Source organism: Anastrepha ludens, chromosome 6 (genome assembly GCF_028408465.1).
Source record: "Anastrepha ludens isolate Willacy chromosome 6, idAnaLude1.1, whole genome shotgun sequence".
NCBI classification, from domain to species: Eukaryota; Metazoa; Arthropoda; class Insecta; order Diptera; family Tephritidae; genus Anastrepha; species Anastrepha ludens.
In genome coordinates, this window is record NC_071502.1 from 104,831,528 (window position 1) to 104,852,456 (window position 20,929).

General features: G+C 38.7%; 1 protein-coding gene across 1 annotated transcript; it reads right to left on the bottom strand.

The window, feature by feature from the left end:
- Positions 1 to 15,397: 15,397 nt before the first annotated feature.
- LOC128867211 (uncharacterized protein K02A2.6-like) lies at positions 15,398 to 16,780 on the bottom strand. Its single transcript, XM_054108311.1, has one exon. The coding sequence runs from the start codon at positions 16,778 to 16,780 to the stop codon at positions 15,398 to 15,400; it is 1,383 nt and encodes a 460-aa protein (XP_053964286.1).
- Positions 16,781 to 20,929: the final 4,149 nt, after the last annotated feature.

Sequence of the window (20,929 nt, forward strand, 5' to 3'; positions counted from 1 at the left end):
CAAGAAAGGGCACCAGCTACAGTGAGTAAACTTTGCTCATAATGCAGTATTTCCTTTATATTTGAGTGAACTCCGTATTAGGTGGCCTTAGGCAGATAGCAGTTGGAGCTGAAAACTCACCTGAAACCCACCTAATACTAGCCAAGGTTTGCTATATGGAGATAGAAATCGCTTATCTCTGGATAGTTCCTTCATTCGAGCTGTAGTGGATACAATCATTGACACATGGCAAGTGAATGAACTTCCCCACAAATAACTTTTATTGCAGTTGAAGAGAACACGACATCTACATCTGGATAATTTTAAAATATCCAGTTTTCTGTTGGGTGCCCAGCACAGTTGGAGTCTTTAGAGACTCGGTGTTTTCAAAGTTTCTTAAAAGAAACTCATAAATTATGCCAGATGCGAAATTTAAAGGAATGGATCTAGAGCCCTTTACGTGGCATCGAAATGGGCCGCTCGGCTTAATTGTGCTTCTTTGCACAATGTGGAGAGTGGTAACTATGGTAACTTGACTTAACCTATACTCCTTTGCGAGATTTATTCTTAAAATCGAAACTAGCAAACAATTTCGCTGGCATTTTTCTAAAGTATTGATGTGAAGTACAACAACAATTCAGCCCCCATTTCCCCACTGTGCACTTTTGCTATTTTTCTGTTTATCCAGCCCATTCCAATAGGAAATTTAATCAGCAACTTTAACTTATCTAAGTAACATTATCGCACGCTTTTCGAACGCAGTATTTCTGGCAAGAAACACACTTTACTTCAAAGAGAAAAATATTTAACGCTACAAAAGCAAGGCAAAAGCAACTAAATTTTACACGAAAAAAATAAACTTCAAGCATTACAATCAATCCTCCTTTACATGCCCAATATTTGACTTTATACCTGGCTGTGCTATTGTCCCGACGTGAACTGCCCCATTATAGGCACCTTTCCACCATCCACCTCGTATCAGTGCTACTCGTCCATTCTCTTCATGGCACTCCAAGAGCATCGCGCCTTCCTTCCTTATACCCAAAATTTATCTAACCCATCTCGGCATACCCATCCTCATACTTGCCATTCAGTATGTCAACTCGTTGTCAACAAAACTTAATACCCCCAAAGAGACACTTCAGCTGCAAACAAACTATTTCACAACACTTGCAACTGGCTGCAAGGGGCAAACAAAGAAAGAATAGTACGAGTACTTAGAGTGAACTTAGGGAGAGTAGCAGCGACATTTGAGGGTTGGCTGTTGTTGGTTGATAGTTGGCGGCTAGCAGCTGGCGGTTGACGGTTTATGGTCGTTGACTGACAATTGTTGGTTCTTGTTGTTGGTTGGTTTACGGGATAGTTGCTAACTGTTGTTGACTGTTGGATGCCTTTTTGGTGGCTTGAATGGTTGACTGGTCACGGGCTAGTTTGATGACTCTCTGCGGAGATAACGCAGCAGTTGGCACCTTTTTTCTTTTTTGGGGTAAGCGCTAAACGGGTGGTGTGGGGAAGGTTTCCACTCAATGATTAAATTTAAACCTTCTCCAGAAAAAGACGCAAAGAACGTATATGTTAAAATAATCGAACTGGGGGTGTAATTAGATTTTCGCATTATTTGATAGACGGTAATCAGGATCCTTTTAAAAAAGGTACAGAGAGAGAGAAAAAAAGGGGATGTTATAGAAAATTAATTACGACTCTCCTGTAAGCTTGTTTTTTATTCTCGTAATATTACCCAGGCTCTGGCTGCCACGGAAAACCTCAGTCTCCCTAAAAATTTTTTTCAGTTTCCTATAGCAGAAATTCCACACAACCAGTTGCGCTTACACTCATTATGCCAGCTTTTGGTTTTTGTTACTTTCTTCACTACTTTTGATGCTGCTAACTCAATCGCAAACATTTTCTCACAACAAATGGCAACAAAGTTGCATACAACAACAAAGCAGTGCAAAAACAACAATTATTTTGACGAAAAATCGAGGTAGTCCATTCTTCCATTGCCCTACAATTGCCACACCACAATATTGACTTCTTGTCACAGTTGTTGAAAGTTACAAAGTAGCTGCAACTAAAAAAGCGAACAAAGTTTTACATTAGTGTGTGACTTCGGCGTGGTAACAGCATGTGGCCAAGTTGCCGCCGGCAATAGTGGTCGCCAAAGTTGGCGCGAGGAACGCAGCTGCCACTTCTCTCGATACAAACAATTTAGCACTTCCATCAGCAACATTTCTCCCTTTTCATCTGAAAGCCATTTGCATTTTTTTCTACGCATTTTCCTCCCTAGGTTTTTAATACCACTCGCTCGTCCTCAGCTGCTCCGCATCCTCTCTTTTTCCGTTTAGTTTGTCCCTTCATCGCCATTAACTTTTGTTTGACACGCAGTTTTGTGCTTTGCGGTTTTGTTACACAAAAGCTAATTAGCAATTTTAAAGATTTTCTTAGGTAACAACGTCAAAGTGCCAACGGCATAGGTAAGAGTAAAAAGTAAAGCATCGAAAAGCGAAGCAAACGCAACAACTTCAAAACCAAATAAATAAAGTGGTGCGACACAGTTTGAAACACATTTGCGCTTTAAACGACACTCACCTTCATCGTTGTCAAGGCGTAACGAAACAGCTTGATTGACTGTCCACATGAACTAAATAACGGCCGCCTTTTGTCTGTAAGCCAGAGGCTCTCTTTGTGGTACCAGTAATTAAAAGTCAAGTTTTCTTTGGATTTATTCGTACAATTTCGGTACCGGGGGTTTGTTAGCCCTGCAGCAGTTTCAATGGTCATTTCCGAAGTATACAAAAACATTTCAAAGATCTTGAAAGATTTCGACTTCGTCCGGCTCTTAAAAGATAGTGCGGAATTTATAATACACTCGGAGATTCCTCTCCATAGTACGACTCTGTACACTTTACATACTTCTATCATATTTCAGATAATGGTTGTCCTTAGCGCAACAAAAAGTTTTTTGAGCCACTCCTCAGTACTTCGTTCCATCTCACATTTCTTGAATTCATAATCTGGCCTTCAATTACGAACCTCTATGCAAGAACCAGGACAGTAGTGCGCTTATCGTTCAAATGTATTTCGAAGTAAAATGTTTTTTTCTAACTAGATACAGCTGTGCTCTGAAGGGAAATGTGTAACTAAATCTTAAAGCAATGACCCACCACCGTTTTTAATAACTCAGCATATGACGCACCAACCTTATGAGAATTTTACGTAGTTAGCTCGAAAGATTCGCCTGCAAGATCCAATTTGCTCCGCAATATAAGACAAACGAGCATCGATTTCGATACCACTACTCGACTCAAATCTTAGAGCTACTCAAAATGAGTTTCGAGCTTCGGGGGAAAACATTAAATTTATAGGTGGGACACATTTCAAACTCACCAACTTCATTAACAAAAAAAATTGTCTCGTTTGGAGATCGCAAAATCTGCTCATGATTATCTAGTGGCCAATATATCCCCAAGTTCGTCTTTCACCCATGTGTAAACGCTACCTGATCTTGTCCCATGATAGCATTAATCGCCATACTATCAAGTTCTGGCTTGCGGACCACAACTCTATAGAGTGGTATCGAATTCACAAACCCGACCAATCCACAAAAACCAGAATTGGACAATATATGTAGCTTTAGTCTTCTCACATGCGCTTAGTAAAATGTTTTACGTTCAAACCTCTTTTTAGTTATAACTGCTAGATCTTATAGTAGCAGTAAGATCATCCCAACTTTGCAGAAGTAACTTCCAATTTTGGCCTTATAATTCGGTTTCGAGCAGCGGCAGACCCATTTGTATATATGTATATAGGCATGTATCCTTTATTGGATATTTGCCTGAGCTCTTCCTCCTATTTGTAGTGTGCATCTTGATGTTTTTTCACAAATGGAGGGGCCTACAGTTTTAAACCAACTCCGAAAGGCAAATGGTTTTTATGAATAGCTTCCTTATGACAGAAATACACTCGGAGGATTGCCATTGTCTGCTGGGGCGGTCGCTAGTAGAAAAAAATGTTTCTATCATTTGGTATTTCATGCTCGGAGATTAGAACCTGTGCACTTTCGAATGATTGTCAGCGGCTACGCTGGCTGGGTCATGTCGTCCAAATGGATACAAACGCTCCGGCTATGAAAGTACTCGATGCGATATCAGCTAGTGGTATCAGAGGAAGAGGAAGGCCTCCTCTGCGTTGGACAGATCGGGTGGAGAAGGACTTGACTTCACTTGGTGTGTCCAACTGGCGCCGGTTCGCACGAAAAAGAAACGAATGGCGCTCTTTGTTTAACGCGGCAAAAATCGCGTAAGCTGTTATCGCGCCAAATAAGAGGAGAAAGAAAACACCAAATAATGCGGTAAAGTCCCAAGCGAGCTGCTCCATATATACAATGCTTCTAAATTAAAGATTCTGTGATACTCTTGCTCTACTTTGCTTGATATACGGCTACCTCAAATTGTTCTTGCAAGTACCTGCTTAGCAAATAGTAAAAATAGTACGGAATCCATGCTATATAACCAGACAAATCTGACTAAAAGGCGACATAAACAGGTGGAGGATGCTATTTTACCTCAGTTGTATCTCTTTTCAGTGACTGAATGGATTAATTACTGACAACAGTCTAATGAAGATGCAGGGAAAAAGGATGAGGTTCTCATCTGTTGAGGCGAGGAGAAATTAGAGAGTGCAAGATATTACTTCCGCCACCGCCTCGCTCTAACTAGGAGACTAACATACCACTTCGATATTTCTAAAACTACCTTTTTGCAACTCCGGATAAAACCAGTCATAATAAATGTATGCCAGATTCAATGTTTCAACTTCACAGGAAGCTAAATTAGCAGAACTCTTCATAGAGTGATATTACAAAGTGCCAGCCGTCTTAAGTATACTACCACACACACACCCGCTAAAGCGGCAGAAACCTATCTGCAACTTTTGGACTAACCCACCCTAACTCATAATTTAGCTCTTTGCATTCCAGCCAAAGACTTGTCGTTTCTATTTGTTACCTTGTTTTTTTTTTTTTTGTTTTTGTTTTTCTGTGTAACTAACTAAACCTTTTCAGTCGCATCCTTTGTCACACCTTCAATCCCTTGCTGTCAGCGCATTGTTTATAGCCTCATTCTACTGAGTATTTACCACTTACCAAGCTCTCTCCCCCCCTCTGTTGACTATTATTGTTATCCACTGTAGTATAAGTAGCGCATACTTGACTGTTAGAGTAGCTAGTTGATTGATTCAATGCTTGAGTGCATGATTGATTGCTACGTTGTTTGGTTTTTGAGCTGGTCGCTTGCATCAGCTCAGCTCGTTTCGTTATGTCTCGGTTTGCCACACCAGTTGTTCAATTGTTTTCTCAGCTCGTTTGTTGTTTAATTCTGCTGTTGTTTCGATCGTTTGTTTGTGTTGTTATCAGAGCAACTGTACTCGTTTTCATTATTCTTACCGGACTCGATGCACATGACCTTTGTTTTCCAGTACACTCCTGCTGATTTCGTATACCTTTTCAACTTTGCTGTCATGCTCCTTTCATTGCTCGGGTATTGCCTGTTTGAGCGCTTTTTGATTTCAGACATTGCATTTTGTTGCTACTTTATTGTTCTTAACATGCAACACATATCATCGCTGCTTTGTCGTTGGCATGGCTTCAGTCGTTGGCTCAGTTATCCATCAATTACTGATGAAAATCGGGAGCTGCTAAGATGATAATTGAAAGACAGTGGGTATTGCTGCTCGATTTCAATTTAATCTGCTTTTTGTGTGCGTGTTCTCGGATCGATTAATAATTTTTAATTATCTTTAAATTGGCTTATCAAAATAACCAGAGAGCTCAGGCCTCTGCCCAAATACACTCCAAAAGTTGTCCCAGATACTATAGTTGGCAAACACTTCAGAATTTACTGAGGGCTTATGGAAAATCTCTTCCACAAATTTGGTTATCATTTAAAAGCCGAAAAATATGGGGCTTATGGCTCTCAAAAATGAATATGTGGCTTCTAACCCGAGTACTGCAGGTACTATGTCTAAAGAGGCAATATGTCAACACGGTTTGTAATGCCGCATGATGATTTCTATATGAACTGGAAAGTAAAAAATAGGTATAATTCATTCTGTTCTTACCATATGAAAGTTTCGTACCCTTCAAATTTCTGAGGAACTACTTCATCGAGGTTATAAACAGTTTACTTACAGCGTCGCCAGAGCAACTGATGGGATTCACCAAAATACTGGTGTGATTTAGAAACACTCTTTGCACACTCTTGAAACTCTTACCTAATCGAATCTAATCAATACTTAATTATTCAGTGAATTAATGGTTCCTCAACTTTCGAACAGTGTGTAATTAGCAGTCATTTTGGAAGAGCTATAGCAGTCAAATTTGGCGAGTATACTATTTTTTTTTTTTATATTTAAATACAGAACTCTACACGAGTCAACCATACGTTGAAGTTATTAGAATCTAATATCAAAATCAGTGCAATGTTTGCCATACGCTCGAAAGGAAACCCATTTTCAATGATACCGTCTTTACTTAGAGAGACTAAAATCCACAATAGATTCATCAGATACCTCAACTCTGTGAAGAAGTCACTATGAGGAGTTTGCTCCGGGGGCTCCACGTAATAAAAGGAAATCCACTGTAAGGCATTAAAGTCTCTGCTTAGTATTTTTAGAAGGACACGATTAAGGTCAAATGTTTGCCATTATAATCCATGACTTATTCCCATTTTAAAGATAATTCCCTATTTGCAAAAACCTGGTGCAATCGATTTTCATAAGCTTCCTTTGAGACGAACTTTCCGCCCGAAAAATCATACGTCACGGAAAGAACGGAGAATTACTTTATGGCTGTAATTTATGGCAGATCGAGAGGATAAGAAGTATTCTTCCCAACCAAGATTCCAAAGCGTCTGGTAAGTCATTATATATGTATATGTGTGGCTTGGCGTTGTTCTGATGGGACTAAATTTGTCTGCCCTTAGCCAAAACTAGCTGATTCTAACCGATTGATTCTATCAGTCAGTTGAGTTGTTGGAAACATAAGTCAAAAATAGAAGTGTGGCCGTAGAGACTCAAACTAGAGCTCAAACTAGATGATTTTCAACAAATCACACCAAATACACAGAAACAAATTTCTAACTCGGCCACCATTTCGGCCAGTTCGTTGCGACTCGACCAAGATGGTTCTGTTTAGCGTTGTCATAAGTGACCCACACTGGCATTTGTTGCGATTCAACAGCTATTCGTAGCTATTTATTTAGTCCATGAGTTTTTTTTTCATTCACTTGTGTGGCAACCATAATTCGAGTTGGTCAAAAGTTCAGTTCAGCAATGGCAAAAGATAGCCGTGGGCTGATATACCAGTATATACTTCTCGTTTTTCTTTTTTGGTATTTTAAGGGCAATTAAAGGAAGAGATTAAATGGTATCGATCGTGAATACCATTCGGTAGTATTCGGGTCTGAGTCCCTGTGTACGAAACACCAAATGAAATAAATAGGTTATTTCTCTAGTAGTACTCACTTCAGCTTTTTCACTCGGCATCAATGACAAATTTCTGAGTGGACAAGCTCCTCATTAAAAACCATTTGCCGTTCGGAGTCGGCTTAGGGCCCTCCATTTGTGGAAAAACATCAAGACACAAACCACAAATAGAAGGAGGAGCTTGGCCAAACGCCTAACAGAAATGTCCGTACCAATTATTTATTTGTTTTTAATAAAGATCAAAATAAAAATTTCCATAACATAAAATATTTTTTTATTTTTATTTTAGTAAATCAGTTAAGTTTTTTTTAAGAGCTTCATAGCTTCAAATGATAATTCAAAACAGAAATATTGTTAAAATGATTTTTTTTTATTATAATCTGGTAGATAATTTCATGGGACTTATTTTCTGAAAATTACATCGGGCATATGTCCGCCGCGGCTACGAGTTACATGGTCTATTCGAGTTATATAGTCCACTCGCTCTGTATGACAAGTTGCGCCATCCTTTTGAAACGATGGGGAGCTCTTCGTCGTTTAGCTTATAGATTTTTGGTTCCTTCCTCATTTCCTCATTGCGCTAGAAATAATGACCGATGATGCCGCCAGTGCCCTATGAACTGCGCGAAGAGATTTATTTATTTCTTATTTTCTCAAGAACAATTTGAAAGCGTTGTTCTGGCAGTAAACGATTCACGATGACTGGCCAAACCTTACTGCACAGAAATGTCAACAGAGTTTGCCATTCTCAGCTATCAAAACATAGTTAATTTATATCGTTAATTCTCATGCAAGTAAAAAAACACCCTATATATCAATAAAAAAAATCCCATCCCAGTATTTGCTCCTTGCTGGTGTCCACCTTTGAAGCGCGTTCAAATCATCTTGGGTTTAGCGATTACAAAGCTACTGCAAAAGCTCTAAGTGCTTAATTCAAATTCTTAACTCTCTAATTCCATCTGAAACTCATTGACTCTTAATGCAGTTATACAGCGCGAGATGATGCCATCTATTGAAAAAAATAATGAATTTCTTTTTACTGCACCAATTTTAGATACTTAAGTTAAATTCCTCTCTTTTAATTTAAGTTCGCTCAAAGCAAATTCCATTATTTCGCTGCTCATTTAGTGAGCACATTTTTCGACACGAACATCCCATGTTCCTCTAGTGTTGTCACAGTATACACTGGGCTTATATGCATACACTTTACATACATACACACATACATACATATTTGTGTGCATTCTCAACTCACTTGTGTAATCACACGAATCCCCTTGTGGTGCAATGAGTATTTGCTGGCTGACAACTTTCAACGTTTAACAACTTTTTTACCAACGCATCTCTTTATGTCAACTGATACTTTGTTATGCTTCTTCTTCTTCTCATGCTCTTTTTGCTTGGCATATTTCTGCTCATTAACTATGCACAACAACGTCGCAAAACAAGAGCACCAACCAGCAGAGGAAATAAACAACAAATACTTCCATTGTTGTACTTTCATGTATGTATGTATAGACTACAAAAACATTTCATGCATTTTTCATCGAAATGTGCATAACAATCAACACCAGAGTAGTTGCCGTCGCCCGAAAAAATGGAACAATACACAAAAATGCGACCAGCAAAAAGTAAAATAAGAACACACAAAAAATCATTAAAAAGTACAAGCATGATGGGTGCTTGCATATGTATTGTATTGCAATGCGCACATGTGTGAGTGTGTGTGTGTATGTGGGAATGCTCAACATATTTGCCTGTTTCATGAAAATCTGCCACCTACAACCCCAAGCGTTTTTGCGACTGTTTGCAGCAATTTGATTGAGCTTGATGCGGCGTAGTGTGCCATTGGCATTGAGTTAAGTGAGTTTTGTAGAGCTCGTTGCGACGGTGGGGCGGTAGGTTAGAATAGCGGCATCGATAGCATGGTGAAACCGTTTCTGAGTAATTGGTGGGTAGTTGTGCGGAATTGCCTGAAGCGATGCATGTACGGGAGCTCTAGCAAGCAAACTACAATATAATAAAAGCATGCGTGGCGAATAAGAGCAAAGAATACTAAATACTATGAATTCAAATGTGTGGAAGAGATGTCATATTTAATTGGAGTGCAATTCATTAAAAACAAAAATTCCAAAAAAAAATGAAAGGAATGAAAAAATTTACTTATCCGCGCCTTCAATATGCGAGGATTATTCAGAAACCAATTGCTTTTTTTTCTCAACATACCCTATGATCTGAAAGTACCGGAAATGTTTGAACGAAACAAAACAGATTTAAATTTCAGGCAAATTTATTTTATCTCCTTCAAAATATGATCCGTCTGAAGCAGCACACATGTACTCACGTTTAACCCAGTCCTCCATGTACCCGTGGTAGGCCGGCGAAAGGATGAAATCTCCTTCCACGAAGTGGTAACTTCAACTTAGGAAACAAAAAGAAGTCGCACCGGCCCATATCAGGTGATTACGGTGCTTGTACGATGGTATTTACTTGGTGTTTGGTCAAATAATCCAACACAATTTGGGCTCGCTGCGATGGCGCGTTATCATCATGCAAATATGGGCCGACTCCCACGTGTGCGGTTCATTTAAATTAAACATTCCCGGAACTTTCTGATCAATGGGTATATACATATGTATATATTTGTTCATCAACCTCTTTTGTATTTTTATTTTATTTTATGAAACTATTTATACAACACTTAATACTCTACAAATGAGACAGTAGCTGACTGGCAATGCAGCAATCGGTTGCCTTTTCATCAATAAAAATTTTGTGGCCTTCGTGGTATCGAGTGTTTTTAATAGCTTGACAACTTGACGGTAATACGAAACAGAAATATTGTTGGCATGATATTTTTTTTAAACATAGTCTGGTAGATAACTTCATGGCAAATCTTTTTTGAATAAGATATCCGGCATATGTCCGTCACTGCAACGAGTTACATGATTCATTCGATCAGAACAATACAACAAAAAATGTAAATAGATTTTGCCATTCTCAGCTGTCAAAACATAGTTAATCGACATCGATAGTTCTCATGCAGCTAAAAACACCCGCTCATATGTATATATAATACAGTCATGCAAGTCTTTGAAGTACTTCTGATGTGCGCTTCTCATTATAGCCTTGAGGTCTCCTTTCATAGGTTTTCATAGGTTTGGATATGGGGAAAGGCGCACAGCTCTAAATCCGATGAAAATGGTGGCAAGGCATAATTGCTGCATTGGTTTTGGCCACGAAATTACCAACAACCAATAATCACATTATCGTGGGGCAATATCTATTACCCCGCTATAGTAGTTAGACAAAAAAGCAGTAAGCAACATAACTACGTGCCCTCCAATAATAACCCTTTCCCGAAAATCCGAATCGAAGTTAATGTCATTCAATAGCTTCTGTTTTCGCCTCCCTTTTTGGGGAAGTAGTAGCTTTTCTGAGCCGCTTTCTCAATTTCACCGCCATGTTCCTTTCTATTACTGAGTTAAAAACAATCAAGAGTGCCTCGTATTATCTTTCCATTACAATCAAATTCTGCATATCGCATTCGCATTCGCATCGTTAATACTCATACTACTCTCAGAAATATTTGAAAGAATGGGTTCGCTCTAACAACGTCCATCATTACTGATGGAAGAATCTGAAGTGCTTGCACTGTAGGCAGATGTATGTGGATAATTAAGAAGTTCATATTCATATTGATAGGCCTGAACAGCAAGCTGCCATACCCTCAAACTTTCAAGTTCGAAATACAAGTGCAAGTAGGTCTTCAAATAGCCTGCTATTTTACAAGCGGAGGTGCTACTTGCTCTATTCCGAACTGTGCTTCATACAGGGAGGCTTCTGCTAGTATACGTTTTCTAGCCTCAGTTCATCAGTCATTCATGATTTTCGGAGCTTCATTCTCACTTGTCACTTAATTAGTCCTGAATATTGAAGCAACCCGATCAACTTGCTAGCACTTCTTTTGGAGTGCAACAACTACGTAAGAGGAATATTAGAGCCTTTCAGGGATATATATGTATATATAGGGTTTTTCAATAAGGGCGGGTAGATGTTGAAATGGAATAAAATGGCATTTGCTGTGTGGCACGTAGCGCCGTCCTGCTGGAACCACATGTCGTCTAGGTCCATATGGTTCAATATGGGCCATAAGAAATTGGAAGGGCCACCACGTCTACCGAAAAATAGGCGCAAAGCGCGCAACGTTTGCGTTAATGAACACTCATTTTGATAATAAAGTTTTATCATTTGAACGTGCTATTCAATCGTGTAACTTGCCATGATGATTTGGCATAAACAACTGAAGAATAAACAAAAGATTTGACAGATGTCACCAAAACAAAATGGCTGCCACAGGGCGCCAAAATCGACCCGCGCCAATTGAAAGCCCCTTTATATTGATTATATATTTAATTGATGAATTTGAATATCGTAGAGTGAAAGTAAATGTTTCAGACCGAAAAGTTGCTAACAGATTGTGGCATATTTTTTTTTTTGCGGAACAGACTAGCAAGTATAGCACTCAAACATAATTAAGTCCATTGTGCTGCACTCCCTTTTTAATTTTCTTTAAATCTACTCGACCTCCGAAGAAATCGGAGTAGATCTTGTGAGGCCAAGGAGCCAAGATGGTCGCTTCTTAATACCATCAGTTGAAAAGAAATCAAACCCTGATTCGAGCTAAGGCTGGACAGATGCACAGAAAGTATGATGGTCAGAGAGCACTTTCTCTGATGCCCACCTTTTCCATGTGATTTGCCCTTAGAAAGTGACCCGTCATCAGACCAACCTGCCGTTCTGCTTAGTGTCAGGAAGAACTGCGTCAGTCAGTCGGACATGACAGGTAACATCTGTTTAAACCACTTGCAGCCTCCCTCAGCCTGTCAAGCTCGCTTGTGGGTTAGAGTAACCCGTTTGCTAACCGTGGCTTTGATGGCTGCAAAAGGGAGTGGCAGAACGGGTTCTGGGCCAAGGAAGTTGTCCCATTCTAGCTAAAGAATCAGAGATCTCTTACCCGCGATACCTACATGTCAGGGGATCCATGTTAGCATTAGACTATTATGTCTACGGACATAGTTCCGTCTGGACTCAACTACCCTTGAAGGGGCCGAGGGGCTGACTAAGGCCATGCGCACCGCTTGGCTGTCGCTGCAGACACATATAGATCTGCTTCTCTCTATCTGTTTCCACAACAAAGTTCATCGATTCCTGAGCAGTACAGTGCAGTTTTGTCCCGCTGAATTCCACGTAGACCCCAGAGCCGGAGCCGTGCTCGGTCCTGGAGCCATCCGAATCAGCGCAAACAGTGTTTTCCGGGCTCATCTTCTGAGTTTGACCACAGTTGAGCCACTGGCAGCACCACACTGTATCTCTTATCAAGCACGACTCTGGAGGGCATGAAGTCAAGGTGCATGGCAAGGGTAGTTGGATCGAAGTCCATGCCTACTCTGTTGTCCAATGCCGGACAGGGACCGTACCATTTCCCATTGTGTTTCAGCCTGCAGATGGCCTTCAAGACCTTGGATGAAAACGTCAATTGGTGGTAAACTAATTAGATCATCTAATGCTGGGCCTGAAGTAGTCGGAAAAGCTCCGACAGATGGCCACAGTGCGTTGCAGTCTCGATAAGGTCCTACTGACTCCCACGAGAGGGAGTCTACTCATCCAGACCACTGATGCATAGGTGATAATAGCTCTTATCAATGCCGTGTAGGTCTGTAGAACCTTGCTAGGATAAAGACCCCACGTTTTCCCAAAAGCACTTTTGCACTGCTAGAAGGCTGTCAGTGCTTTGGGTGCCTTTGTTTCAACGTGTGAATTCCAAAGGAGTTTACTATCGAGAATTACTCGAAGATATTTAATTTCTTTGGATTGCTGGATTGTGACTCCATTGTGACATACACACCTTCCAAAAGCGATTAGCTTCAAAATACAAAAAAATCTTGAGTTTTTTATTTTTTTGTTTTTTTTTTATTTTTTTATTGTACAAAATATAATAACACGGATATCAAATGAAACGTATTTATCCCTTAAATACATGAATTAATAAAGCGTGGAAAAAAATTGTTTCACGATGGAAATTGATTTATTTAATAATCAATAAGTTATATTAAAAGTAAAATAATGAACAAGTTTTATATTTCGTATATATAAAAAAAGTTATAAAGCATAGGTAAATAATAGTTGAAAAGCGAGGAAGACGAGTATATCGACTCCACGAAAATATATATGTACAATACATATTTTTTGTTTGTTAAAAAATTTACTTTACTCTGCTATCGTTTTTTGAAAATAAGTCAACCGCACTTCAAACCTGCTTCTTTACTCACTTGCTTACATAAAAATAAGGTTGTTTCGAATTGCCATAAAATCATAGACAATTTTCTTGAGCTTTTTTATTGTTAAATATATATTTAATGGATTAAAATAATTTTTATTATTTTTTAATACTTAATTTGGAAATAAAATAAAATCAAAACTGCAATATGGGTTCATGTGCCCCTCTACCGCATATGAGCCCACATTGCAGTTTTGATTTTGTTTTATTTCCAAATTAAGAGTTAAATATACCCTTGAACATGGAAAAAAATTATCGAAAATCAATGAGAATTTTGGAACTATTCAAACTAGCACTTTATTATTTGAACCAAACTTTAATGGACTATAAAACTACGTACCCAATTTTCCTTTTTAATTCTGATTAAAAAATTTCACTTTTCAATTTTGTTGTGAAATAATCTATAATTTTTATAAAAAATGTGCGAAAATTAAAAACACAAAAACCAAAAGAGGGGTAGTCAAATCTGGTACAAATATAGCATTTTACTTATATTGACCATAAAATAAGGCCTCTTATTTTAAAAATTCAAAATATTTATTTGGATAAATTTATTCAAATATAAAAATATGGGTAACACTTAGGAAAAACACTATATTTCAGGTACAAGTATTTTAAAATAAGTTTGCCACCTAAAAATGTTTATATAAGTGTATTAAAATATGAAAATATGGGCAACACTTAAGGGGTTATACGCAGTTATGAAGCAAATAAAAGACGGGTTGTCAAGGATTTATCCTGAAGAAACTTCAGAATATTTTAATTTGAAAATTTTTGGCGGTTATAAAAGCATCCTTCAAGAACGTAACAAAATTTTTTATTTATGAAAATGTTGATTATAGAGCGCGCTGCAGGCGGTGTACATCGTAACTCAGGATTGGATTATCTGAAATCAAAAAACCAAACAAATTTTGTTAATATATTAGATTATCTAGTAATTAATCGTTCAGCTAATCAAAATAGTGAATTTTCACAAAATGGCAGCTTTTAAAAGAAATGATTTCGATTTTTACGTTAAAATTTGGCCGTAAATTGATTATAAAATGGAAAATAAGTATCAGATTTACAAAAGGAACGATTAATTACTAGAAAATGTATCTTTAAAGATTGAGTTAAAACGGTTGACCGATCAAACAAGCCGTTTTCGAGATATCGTGTACACCGACTTGAAAAATGCCGTTTTGAAAAAAACACGTTTAAAGTTTCAATACCTACCTTAAAACGTGCCGAGGCATCTCTACATATTTAGGTATAACTCCGAAAGTATTGCTTAGATCTACTTCAAATTTCGTGCGTATACTTTTGAATATATGTACATTACAATAATGTGTAAATCGAGGGTACTTCCAGATATTTTAAAGCCGGATGGCTCACGATTAAATTCTGATAGAAATAAAACGACTGGCTATTTTTACGATCCAAGCGGAAGTGACTTCCATTTTATTCTTTCTTCCATTTGTCATTTAGGGTTGCCTTATTTTACTTAATACTACATCTCTTCTTAGCATTACTCTACGTTTACATTATTGGGTGTATCTTATACTATGCCTACACTTACATTAACATACATTCCATCAATAGGCGACCTTAAGGGTTTTACAACTCGGCCAAACCTGATAAGTGATCGCCCTCGATCATTCGCGGTTCATCAAACTCAGAATAATCTCCTAGGGGATCACTTTCCAACTCTATGCATTCATCGGGTTGCTGAACCCACCTTTTTATGCGGTGAGCCTCGATAACCCCATCATACGGAAGCTGGGTGAGCTGACAACCGCCAATGTCGCGGACAACATACCTGTCGTTTCCTAAACTTTTGTGAATGACATAAGGACCTCGATATCGGGGTATAAATTTCTTGTTACTACCAGCCGTGGTGTCTACATTCCTTATGACCACATAATCACCTGGGATGTACTGGGTACTAGGGCTACCCTTTGAAGCCCGCTTAACGTCATACTCCTGCCTAGCTGTAATAGCCTTAGATGCTCTGTCTCGTATCTGGGTAAGATCTCGTTCGTAATCAGGACACAACATATCCTGGAAGTATTCGGTAAACTCATCCACTATTACTCCCCTTTGTTCCACGCCAAACAAGAGTCGACTGGGAGTATCCCTACAGGTACTGTGAATTGAGTTATTCATGGCATATTCCACCTCAAGTAATTTACTAACCCAGTCGTCATGCTTAATTTCATCCGTCAGTTTACCCAGCATCGTCTTTAGAACTCTATTTACTCTTTCTACCTGACCATTTGCCTGTGGAGAAGCTACCGCGACTTTTATATGACTTACATTTCGTTTCGTTAAAAATGAACTAAATTCTAAAGAGGTGAAACAGGTTCCTCGGTCAGTCACAATTCTCCTTGGTCTACTATAATAACTAAAGTACTTGTCAAGAGCATTAATAACTTCCTTAGCGCTTGTTGTATTACACGGATAAAGTTTTACGAATTTTGTGAAACCATCAACAACAACTAAAATGTGTTTACGTTTAGATCTAATCGATGGTAATGGTCCAAAATGATCCAAGTGGATCGTATCAAATGGCAAAGCAGTTTTGGAGATGGGATACAAAGTTCTTTCCTTATTCTGTGGGGGTGTGGCATACATTATGCACTTCAGACAATTTCTTACAAACCTTTCCACTTTTAATCTCATATTGGGAAACCAGTAGTACAATTTTAGCTTCTCATGTGTCTTTTCAGTTGCTAAATTACCCATTTTTTCATGTATCACGCGTATGACATTAGACTCCATCTCATGAGGTACGTATAGGGCCATCTTCCCGTCTTGATTTCTTTTGTAAACAACCCCGTCCATTAGATCATAGTCAGTGACATTTTCGCGTTCCAAACGGTCTCGTATAGTCTTAACATGGTTATCTCGCTCTTGTGCGACTTGTATTTGGAATTGGATATCATCCACATCTATGATTAAACCTATCTGTCTCCTGCTTAATGCATCGACGTGGCCCATCGCAGCACCTCGCTTATGTCTTATTTTATAATTAAAGTTCTCTAATTCAAGGGCCCACCTAGCTATTCTGGGATTAAGCTGCCTCCTATCAAGAGTTAAGGTTAGTGAGTTGCAATCAGTTACTATTGTGAAGGGAATACCCTCTAAGTAAGTCCTAAACCGTCTCAATGCATATATGATTGCTAGCGTCTCCAGCTCAAAACTGTGGTATTTTGATTCTGCACTTGTTGCTGTTTTGGAGAAATATGATATTGGGTGAAACCTTTCATCGTCCTGCCGCTGCAATAGCACTGCTCCAAAACCTATGCTGCTTGCATCACAATGCAATTCGGTTTTCCTTTTGGGACTATATATGGCCAAAACTGGGCTCCGCGTCAGCCTAAATTTTAACTCGTTAAATGCGTCAATACACTCCTGATCAAACTCGAATCGCGCGTCTCTCTTAAGCAAGTTCTGCAAAGGTTTGGCTATCTGGGAAAAGGAAGGTACAAATCGGCGGAAATAAGAAAACAGACCTATGCATGACTGCAGTTGTTTTGAGTTAGTAGGTATAGGGAAATTTTGTATACTCCTAATATGGGAGTTGTTCGGCAGTATTCCTGTCCTGGTTACTGAGTACCCCAGATATTCGATTTCGTCATATCCAAATTTACACTTTTCCAGATTGAGTTTTAGTGCGCGCAAGGTAAGTCTGGTTAATACGGTCTTCAGCAGGTCTACATGTTCGTCAAATGTTTCGGTAGCGATAATAATATCGTCCATATAAATAATAATTTTCCTATTATCAACCATATCTCGAAAGACATGATTGATAAATCGTTGGAATACCGCAGGTGCATTCTTCAGTCCGAATGGCATTTTCAGAAATTCAAACTGTCCATTTGGAGTCACAAAAGAAGTTAATGGAGTGGATTCAGGGGCCATATGCACCTGATGGAAACCGCTTTTCAAGTCTAATACTGAAAAATGCCTTTTATTTTGTAAATATTCGATACAGTCATCAATCAGAGGTAACGGGTAATTATCCCTGATGGTAAGTTTGTTAAGGGCCCTATAGTCTATGCACATACGGATTTTACCGCTCTTCTTTTTCACTAATACTACGGCTGAGGCATACGGCGAGTCACTCGGTCTTATGATCCCCTCTTCACGAAGTTCCTCAATGATGGATTGCACTTGGCTGCGCTCCAAATATGACAATCGGCGGGGGGCGGAATGAAAAGGAACGTCAGTTGTCAAATGAATTTTCATCTCATATTTGTATGGTTCGGGCTTTATTTTTGACTTTAAATAATTATCATTAATAAGCTGCTTTAATTTATCACGACAGATTTTAGTCATGTTAGGACACACGTCAACATTACATTCGTCAGATGAAAAATCAATATGGAAAATGTCAGGTACGTCAACGGCAGTGAACTCACCCAAAGACAAGGAATCATCTAGAATGATTTTACTAGCATGGTTTCTTCCTAACTCATGCTGTTCCGCAACTGCGATAAATGCATTCGAGTCGGTTACAGAATTTAAGCTTTTTGGCTCCATAAGGGACCGTATTTGAAACAACTTATGCTTACTATATTTCTTCAGTGCCTTTGATAATTTAATGTTAAACAACCCCAGGAAGTCACGGCCCAAAATAATTGGCATAGTCATATTTCTATTGGAAATTACATTTAATTCAATTTCTTCAATTTTTCCACAGTATTTAACAAAAGTTTTTAAAACATAAAGTATTTCAATATATTTCCCACCAATGCCTTTGTATTTTTGAACTGGTCTCTTTACACATTCCTTTTGGACCCCTTTAGGAACCAGTGACTCCTGGATAAGGCTAGTCGGACTACCGGTATCAAATAAAGCCATTAAATCTATAACTAAAGGTTCAACATCGGTTTTTAATACTATACTTACATAATTAAATGCGCCAACCACGTCATGGTCTGTATCCACTTGTACGGCAGCAACTTCTCGGGGCTTCAAAACTTTTGGTGGGTTCGGGCAGGATCGGTGATCGTGCCCCATCTTCCAACATCGGAAACAGGCGTCATTTGGTCGCATAGGGTAAGGGCAGTTGGGTTTGATGTGGCCATCCTTCGAACAATTGTAGCACTTTATTTTTTGTTCGGCTGCTGGTTTTGTTGTTTTGGGAGCTGCTGTCTGTGCCGTGCCAACTGCAAAATATTTGTTTTGGAAACGGATCACCAGCGTCTTGAATTCGTCTAAGGTTCGGGCCGTCATAAGTATATGCGAGTTTGGGACATTCCCGATTCCATCAATAATAAAATCAATAACCTCAAGATCGCTGACATTGGCTCGTTTTCCTAAGGCTTGCATTGTCAGCACATAACAGTGCAGCGACTCATCTTTCCGCTTCCAGCGACGTTGTGCCAACATCTTATATATCTCATGCCGTGTGACGGATATGTCGAATTCGTCTTTTAGCGCTTTCCTTAGCGCACCATAGTTCAACGCTACTGTTGTCGTCAGGAAAACTTTCGCCGTGCCCGTCAGCGAACGACGAAGTGCAAGCAGTTTAAATCGGTCGTCAGCTCCAGTCGATTCCATTAGATCCTCAAAATCTTTTAGGAATTGGTTCACCGTTAAAGTGACATCATCTCCACTGAATTTGGGGATGGCATGTTCAAGGTCCCCAAATTCCAGACGCCGTATACTCTGATTTTTCGGACGGCCTTCGAGTTCTTCGATTTGTTTGGCCAGCTTGAGAATTTCTACCCGCTTTTGCAAAGCTGCGATCTCTTCATCTAGACCAATAAACATACTAGTCCGTCCACCGTTTCTAATATTGGTAGCGTCAGCAGCGGCACGTACGTCAGCAGCGGCACGTACATCAGTAGCGGCAGAGTCAAAAACATCAGAAGCGGCAATAATATCAATAGCGGCAGTAGTATCAATAGCGGCAGTAGCATTAGTAGCGGCAGTAGCACTAATAGCAGCATTAGTGTCAGTACCGGCAGTGTCGTCAGCAGAGGTGAAAACGTCGGCAGTAGCAGTGGCATCAACAGCGGCAGTACCAGCAGTAGCGGCAGAATTTAAATTATCGTCATTTCTTGAAATTTCCGTGCTCCGAGTGGCTCCTACCACATCCCGCAGCAATCGGCGCAATTGGGTTGTCGTTGCTGTAGTTGGAAATTCCACACCAGCCTCAGTCAGCACGTTAGTTAGTTCTTGGCGAATATTTGCCATTATCTCGCAAAATATTAAAGTTATCTTTAAAATGTGTAGTTTATTGGGTTGCGTTTGCACAACCCCACACCTGAGTTGTAAATCGAGGGTACTTCCAGATATTTTAAAGCCGGATGGCTCACGATTAAATTCTGATAGAAATAAAACGACTGGCTATTTTTACGATCCAAGCGGAAGTGACTTCCATTTTATTCTTTCTTCCATTTGTCATTTAGGGTTGCCTTATTTTACTTAATACTACATCTCTTCTTAGCATTACTCTACGTTTACATTATTGGGTGTATCTTATACTATGCCTACACTTACATTAACATACATTCCATCAATAGGCGACCTTAAGGGTTTTACAAATGCAATAAAAAAAATCGATTTTTTTGAAAGTCATAACTGCGTATAACCCCTTAAGAAAACCACTATATTTTAGGTACAAGTATTTTAAAATAAGGCTGCCACCTATCTTCAAAATTAAAAATGTTTATGTAAGTGTATTAAAATATGAAAATATGGGCAACACTTAAGAAAAACACTATATTTCAGTCACACGTATTTTAAAATAAGGCTGCCACCTATCTTCAGAATTAAAAATGTTTATGTAAGTGTATTAAAATATGAAAATATGGACAACACTTAAGAAAACCACTATATTTTAGGTACAAGTATTTTAAAATAAGGCTGCCACCTATCTTCAAAATTAAAAATGTTTATGTAAGTTTATTCAAATATAAAAATATGGGTAACACTTAAGAAAAACACTACCTATCTTGAAAATTAAAATTATTTAACTAACTTAACCTAACCGCACTCCAGTGCTCACCTCTAGCACCGTTGCTTGTGTTGAAATTATTGTCTTATAATCCTCAAAACAATAACAAAAATATTTTCATCAATTTATCAAAGTTAAAGATGTTAAAACTTTATTCATTATAATTAAGAAAAACTCAA